The 7,651-nt window shown below is 53.6% G+C and overlaps 1 protein-coding gene across 1 annotated transcript in view; it reads right to left on the bottom strand.

Annotated features, from left to right (window-relative positions):
* Positions 1 to 1,119: 1,119 nt before the first annotated feature.
* MARCO (macrophage receptor with collagenous structure) overlaps positions 1,120 to 7,651 on the bottom strand; it is a 32,226-nt gene continuing 25,694 nt past the window's right edge. Inside the window, exons 9-13 of the mRNA XM_024734502.1 lie at positions 5,088 to 5,132; positions 4,064 to 4,162; positions 3,265 to 3,309; positions 2,600 to 2,776; positions 1,120 to 1,401 (exon numbers count right to left, since the gene is read on the bottom strand). Of these exons, the coding sequence (XP_024590270.1) occupies positions 1,271 to 1,401; positions 2,600 to 2,776; positions 3,265 to 3,309; positions 4,064 to 4,162; positions 5,088 to 5,132 (497 nt within the window). The 3' untranslated portion in view covers positions 1,120 to 1,270. The remainder of the gene's footprint in view (positions 1,402 to 2,599; positions 2,777 to 3,264; positions 3,310 to 4,063; positions 4,163 to 5,087; positions 5,133 to 7,651) is intronic.

Genomic DNA, 7,651 nt, shown 5'->3' on the forward strand with positions numbered 1-7,651 from the left:
AAGATTGGAGAGATAAGGAGGCTGATAAGACACATTAGTTACCATTTGCAAAATATTATATCCCCGCACCCCCTGATAGGGCTTAAAATGTCCTCTTTCCTCCCTGACTGACCTACCACTCCCCTATCGCGAAGTGCCAGGAAAACCTGCATCATTATAGAGGTTTCTGACCTGGTTTCAACCCAGGTTTCAACCCCCTGTCCCATGCCCCTCTCTCTGCCGAGGGCCAGAGAGCCCTCACGTCCCCCTGCAGCTCTGCCCTTGGTACTGAGTGCAGCCTCTGAACTTGCATATTGGGTCCTGGGTGGCTGGTTGAGCTCTTGAGGCAGAAAGCCCTGAGGTGTCCACTCCATTTCCCAGCCCTTCCACCGCTCCTCCTCGGTCCCACCATTTACAAGTGTCCCTGGGCAAGTCTCCTAACGCCCTGAGGCTGAGCTCCTTACAGGTCAAGTGTGAACGGCGATGCCTCAGAGCCGTATCCCATGCACCCCACTCTCCCAGATTTCACATTTACCTGAGCCATTTACAACACCTGGAGGGAGAGGGCGAGAGCATGTGATTGCGCTCAGAGAATATGTATCCCAGGGGAAGACTGCAAAGGGAGAGGGAGGCCAAATTTCTCAGAGAGGGTGAGCTGCTCTACCTTCTTGGTTTAATTCAGTCGTTCATTCCATAAATATTTACTGAGCCCCTACAGGGGTGAATAAAACAGAAAAAAGTTCCTTCATTTATGGAGCTCACATCCTAATGAGAACAAATTTTCATGCTTAATGGTACATTTCCTATTTTCCATGCAACCTGGTGCCAGCTACACGCGGCCTCTTCATTTGCTGCCGAGCAGCTCCAGTGCTGGAGGGAGTGCCCGCTGCTGTGCAGAGATGCTACATCGGATTGATTGAAAGGCTGGTCATGACTATTTCTGTCTACAGGTGAGCCTCGCTTTCGACATTGCATTTCATTGCCCTCCCATACCCTCAGCCTGCCCGGCTCTGAGCTGAGACTCCACTGTCCCCGTGCGTGGGAATGGGGGTACAGGGAACGTTAGGACTCAGTGAAAGGCTGTGTGCAAGGAGTGGGCAGGAGGGACGAGCTAGTGATTCCAGCCACGGCGCAGGGCGGTGCCAGGTAGCGCTTTGAGCTTTATTAGCTAGCCCACTTCAGAGGCTGTCAGCCACCCCAGGAAGCCCCTCAGAGAGCACGGCCTCCCTTCGTGGGCTGAGCGTCTTGGCTGTGGACGCCTTGGGGGCAGAGCAGTGAATGGCCTGTGGGGTCATCTGCAGTCCACACCCGCATCCTCACTGTGGTTGCAGTTGTGAGAGCCCCAGTTGCTCTTGCTGCAGCTCCACAGGGTCGATTCCGACCCTTGACACGCAACGTTGTCCAGCCAGATGGTCCCAGTGCCTGGACACAGCAAAAGCAAGGAGGGAGAGGAGCGTGGGATTAGGGTCAGAGCAGCATAGCCTGTCTGTCCTCAGGGTCTCCCACGGGGAGCTAGACTGCCAATTTCTCCCACGTGGGCACAGGCCCACCCTGCTGATGGCTGGTCGGCTCTCTTACAATGGCTCTGCCTCTGTTCTTCTTGCTACCCTTTGACAAAAGTCTCATCTGAGTATTTAATATGTAACCCAAGCATGATTTGAAATCCCCTCCTAGGGATCTCTAGGGTTTGTCTCTTCCTTAAATGCCTTTGTAAACAGGCCATTCACGTGTTCTAAAGCACTCACACCTTCCTCAAACCCCCTTCCTTCTGATATAATTGATTTCAGATCAGGAGCTCAGAGGAATTACCGGATAATTTGATTTCTGTAATTTACACTACAGTGTGACCATCTATAGAGGCTTAATCTGTTTGAGGAGAATGTGTATTTTAAAGGAGTTTTGTAATCCAACTTGACTCAGATTGAAAAGTAGGTATGCATTTTGGTGGGGTTGTGGGGAGGGGTAAGGGCAGAGAACATTTTGGGGTGGGGGCAGGAGAAACGGGCCTAGTGTCCCTGCCAGGTCAGCTCAGAAATGGTCTCAGGCCTGGGGCTTAACTCTTTTGTTGAAAGTCTAAACCTTTTGCTGCAAGACATAGCTGAGTCTCTAGCACCCCAGGACATCTTTCCAAAACTGATTTTAGGAGGTCCCTGCTCTGATTCGTTTTCTCTTCCCTTCCACCTTCTCCTTGAAGATGATCAAGCTTGGGCCACCTAGACTGTCAGGTTCCAGAGAGCTGGGATGACTGCTGTGCTGCCCGCCCTGCATCCTTCTCTGTTCTCCCAGCTCCAGCCCCTCAGCTGTCCAGAGAGTGTCCCTCACAAACACCCTCCGACACATGGCATTCTGGCTTTAGGGCTAGACAGACAGCAACTCAAACAAGCCTTTGCTGTCCCTTTGGGGAAGAGAGCCTTCTTTCTCCCGGGGCTGCCAAGTCTGAAGGATGTAAGCTGGGGCCCTGGGCTGCAGAACTTTTCAGTTGCTTGAACCAATCCTTTTCTTTTAACGCAACCAAGCTGAGTCACTTGCAACCAATGGTTGCCAACACCCTACCAGGGAGAGAAAGCCCACATCAGCACCTCAAGGAAAGAGGCTCCTGGTTGAGGATCGATTCACTTACCAGCTCCCACGTTGAAAACGGCAGTTCCCGAAGAGAAACCCAGCATGCGGCAGAAGACGGTGGCATCTGAATTGTCCCAGTCATCATCGCAAATTGTCCCCCAGGCACCATTATAGTAAATTTCAGCCCGGCCTCGGTTCCTAGAGCCAGCAATCCGGACGGATACCGGGGATTCGCCTGGATGACAAAACACACATGGGAGAGGTGAGGGAAGCAGCCCAGGGCTTTGTGTGAATGTAGGCTCTACCATTTCATTTCTGGAAGTCTTATTGTTAGGGAAAAGAAGCCTCCTGCTTGGCTGCCACCACAGCTGGGAAGATCCCACGTGCTGGCACCAGCACAACCAGCGGCTCTGTGCACCTGGGCCTGCAGGTGCGAGGCCATGGGGGCAGGTCCCTCTGCAGCTGGCCTTGCAAATCCAGCCTACCATGTTTAGCCTTGTGTTGTCGATAAAAAAAGGGGGAGGAAAGGAGGGAGGGAGGGAGGAAGGTGTTATCTGTGGCTCTGTGCCACGGGCAGGCTTATCCAAGGGACAAGCCCTTAGCTTTCCCCCCAAATGAGGAATCTCTCTGACAACCAAGGCCTCTCCCCCTAGCACACCTACAATTTTCAAGTACAGAGTAACCTCTGAAACACACATTAGAGAGAACAGAAATAGCAATTACCTTTTTGACCTCTTTCTCCCTTTGCTCCTTTTGGCCCAGAAGATCCTGTCATGAGGAGAAAAACCACACAGTTCGAAGGAAACCAAGCCAGGACCCCCTTGCCCTCCTTTGCCAGCAGTGGGGAGGAGGGGCGGGCAGGAGGGTGGAGGGGTGAGGGTCAGACTCCCTCCTTCAGCTTTGCCAGCCACCTGGCATCATGGGGACTGGATGTGCCGTGGGATCCCATGGGTGAGCAAGAAGAAATGGGCCTGGGGCTTCCCTGGTGGCGCAGTGGTTGAGAGTCCCGCCTGCCGATGCAGGGGATATGGGTTCGTGCCCCAGTCCGGGAAGATCCCACATGCCGCGGAGTGGCTGGGCCCGTGAGCCATGGCCACTGAGCCTGTGTATCCGGAGCCTGTGCTCCACAACGGGAGAGGCCACAACAGTGAGAGGCCCGTGTACCGCAAGGAAAAAAAAAAAAGGAAGAAGAAATGGGCCTGAGCCACAGCAGGAAAGATTTAAGCTCTATTAGAGAGGAACAGTCAAGAGACATGGAGTTAGAAGTCTCTCCTGCCATCAGTCATGGAGACTGTGTGGTCCAGGGCCTGACTGGGCGTGGTGCCAGCGCATGGTCACCGGCCTGCCACTCGGAGTGCCCGGCCGGGCCTTATTCTCCTCTGTAAGCTCAGTGCTGAGGGCGATCCCAGCGCAGGACTTGGCCACAGAGCCACTAAACTTCTACCCTTCTGGTTCTGAAAACTCCCAGCACCTTATGACAGGCCTCTCCTTAGAACCCTCACATCAGAAACCGAGGCCTTACCTTTCGCTCCCGGCTCTCCCTTTTGGCCGTCTGGTCCAGGTGGCCCCTTGAGGCCGACCAGGCCTGGGCTTCCCATCTCTCCCTTCATGCCTGCAGGGCCTGCGGAGGAGAGAGACCACCTCCATCAGATGCTCTGCTCTGCTTTCCAAGGGGGACCAAGGGCCTTGGTGTTTAGTACATGAGTTGTCCTAAACCACCAGGTTCCCACACTGCCCCCATCAATGGGCTGTTCGAATGTTCAGCCCGGGTGGGCAGGGCACTGCCCTGATCCCTCGACTCCTGTGTAAACTCTGGTTGAGGACGAGTGGGTGAAAATCGCTGCCAGTATTCCAAGGCTGTTGGTCCTCATTGGATGGCATGATTGTGTGGACGTTCTAGCCATTCTGGGAGAATTTGCTAGAACATTTCTAGGATTCAATTTCTCCTTCAGTAAGTTAGAATAGGGATAGAATATCCAGCTCAGGTGGAAGAAAGACTGCTCAGGAAATGTGTCTGAGGAGTGTCGCTTTGGCTTCTCAGGGTAGGGCTGGCGAGAAGACTAGAAATGCCGTGGGCAGGACGCAGTAACCAACCACTAGCTGAGGCGGGGGCCCACGAGGACCTTGATGACAGCCCCGTGAGAAGCAACAGGAAGAGGGGGGTGCCTTGAGGGCCAAAGGGTAGAGGGAGATGGACCGAAGCAGATGTGGACAGGCAGATAGAGGCCATGCAACCAACCTGGCAACTGGAGAGGAAGGTCGCCCAGCTCCTGGGCGGCTGCGCGGCCTGAAGCCACCACCAGGGGCAGTCGTCCCGGCTTTCTTTACCCTCCACCCCCTCTGCCCCCACCTCTCTCTGCACCCCTTCCCCAGGTTTGTCACCCAAAGAGTCTGAGGCTGGAGCGATAGAGCCCTGCAGGCGGAGACGCTCTGGGGAAAGGTTACTGAGGTTACCGCCCTGATTTCAGGGTCGACAAGACCCACCCTTGGAGCACAAGCCCTTCCAGTCATTGCTGTGAGAAATGAAAATGAAGCCGGCACTTTACCTGGAACTCCTGATTCTCCTTTTGTTCCTTTCTGTCCTTGAAGTCCTAAGATCAAAATACAAAAAATGGGAGAAGATAATAAAATGTAGGTATTAGACGCTTTTAATCTCAGACAACCTCTACCTTCTGTCTGATTAATGCAGAAGGAAAGGTACATTGGTTCTCCACGATTGTTTAAACCCTCTTTAGCAGAGCATAAATGTAGACAGACTGCAGATAAATGGGGACGTGTGTTGGGGTGAAATAGAAATGTATTGGATGAAAGTCTAGGTTAGATGGACAGACCCCGGACTCAGTGGCTGGCCTTCCTTGTCCAGAAATAACCTGACTTGGTGTCTAAATACAATCCCATTCCTTTCTGTTGCATTTTATTGAAAAAGAGTTGAGAGATATTTTGAAAATAAAGTTATTTTTATTTCTAAAAGACTGTGGAGGAGACTCAGTGGCCACTAGGAGCTTTGGGGGGGCCCTCACCCTCAGTAGATATTCCACAGCGTTTATTGGTTTATTTCACTGTGGCCCCCAGTGTAGCTAAACATCCTTCTTCCTTCCTCCCATTCATCTCTTTATTCATTAACTTACATGGAAGACCCACTATCCCCAGCACCATGCTGGGTCATAATTTATTGTGGGATAATAATTTATTGGTTTAGCAACTCCACGGTCTCTCAGAGAAACAGGACTCTCCAAGACAGTTACACAAACGTGGGGAAACTAAAGCTCATTATTGACCATGAAGTAACAGTTACTAGAGGGTAACAGTGGGAATGCACTCCCACCATGCTCTTGACTGGTATCCCTCCCACCATGCCAGCTCAGTCTTAACCAAGAACCCACCCATTTGATGATCACTAGAGACCACAAGGAACTCGGTTACCCTCATTGCCAATTGCTTGGAGGAAGTTCCTGCCTTCCACTTCAGTTCCTGGCTTTCCTGAGCACATACTGTGTGCTGGTCAGTGGAGGGCAGGCGAGGGGCCTGGTGGGCCTCTTCAGGATCCCTTTTTGGAATAATGAGCAAGGAGTCTTGGCTCCTGGCAGCCTTTCAGGGGGCTCGTCTGAGGCTGGGCGCTGCCTGGGGAGGAGAGCCCGAGGGCCGAGGAACTAGGAGCTGCTGCTGCAAGCCTGGGCACCAAGGGAGGCGGGAAGCCCTGGAAAGATCTGAGAGGGCAACTAGTTCTGCCCCTCATGTTTGAGTTGAGGACCAGAATGAGGCTCAGAGAGCATCTTCTAAAAGCTGGAGGGAACTTCGAGGTTGGCCCTGGCAGACAGGCCCCAGCTCACCCCACGCCAGCTGTGCCCACTCCAGTCCCTCGGTTTGGAAAGCCTCACTGCTTTGGTCCCCTGGGGAATGGGATCAAGGCTGTGAAAGCTGCTAAGATGCTAGATGTTGCTGCCTCTGAAGCCTTCTCTGGCCTCGTCCGTGGCTGACGCACTTCCTTCCAAGGCAGCACAGGGGCCAGAGTCAGAGAGCCTGGGCTTGCGTCTGCCTCTGTGACCTTGAGCCAGGCTCCCTCTCCCTTAGCCTCACCTTTCTCCTCTGATCCTCTGTCAGACTGAAATGAAGTTGTCTGTGTCACGTACTAAACCTCGTGTCTGACAAGCGGTGCCACGAGGACCCCGGGGCCCCGTCGGCACGTGTCTGTCTCTCCTCCAGCGGACAGTGCCTGGGACACTGGCGCCGAAGCCCCCGCAGGAGCTCCAGGCTTGCTGCCCAGCAAGCCCCCGCCCCCAGATGTTTGCTGTTGACCTCAGGTGGCCCAGCACGGGCAGTAGATGTGTCCTCTCTGCTTACCTGCACCTGAATTGCAGGTGTCAAGATGAGGGAGGAGAAACCACATTCAGAAACATGTCTTTGGTTATTAAATAGAAAAACGGTTCATATCTAGACTCTTGACCCTCTCTGCCACATCCTAAAGTGTCCCATATTGCACAGATCTCTACCTTAAGAGCCTGTCCCTAGACCCAAGGTTGAGGGACACCTGGCACTGTGATCTCCCCTTATTGCCTCTCTGCCACCGAAGAAGTCTCCAGAGCACCAGAACAACAAATGTCCTATACAGACAGGAGCCCCAGGGGAGCCCCTGTTCACTAGGGCCATGGTCCCCAAGGCCTGACCCTTCCACCTCGTTTCTCACACCCTCCCTCCCTGCCCCCCACCTCTTGGGGACTCAACCTCGGCTGCTGCCTGCACCTGCACTAGGCACCACGCCAGGAGCTTCACGTATATCTCTCAGCTTCCCAGCGAGGTCGTGCCATTTCCCTCTTTACAGAGGAGGGAGTCCACACTCAGAGACGCTAGGTGATTTATCCCACGTCACACAGGGAGGGAGTGGTGACGTTGGGGTTAGGACCCAGGGTGGGCCTCCCACTGGGCACTGTGGCTGCCTGTGTGCCACCAGCATGCCAGCTCACTACTTCCTGGAGTTTCACGTGGGCTCTCCACCTCGTTCCAAAGACTCCCAGTGGCCTTAGGCCATCTCTTACTCCTAAATGAGTCATCAAACTAGAGTGAGCGTCAGAATCGCCAGCACAGGGTTTGTTAAAAACAACGTGCAAAGCCC

This window comes from Neophocaena asiaeorientalis, unplaced genomic scaffold, assembly GCF_003031525.2.
Source record: "Neophocaena asiaeorientalis asiaeorientalis breed wild unplaced genomic scaffold, Neophocaena_asiaeorientalis_V1.1 scaffold32, whole genome shotgun sequence".
Lineage (NCBI taxonomy): Eukaryota > Metazoa > Chordata > Mammalia > Artiodactyla > Phocoenidae > Neophocaena > Neophocaena asiaeorientalis.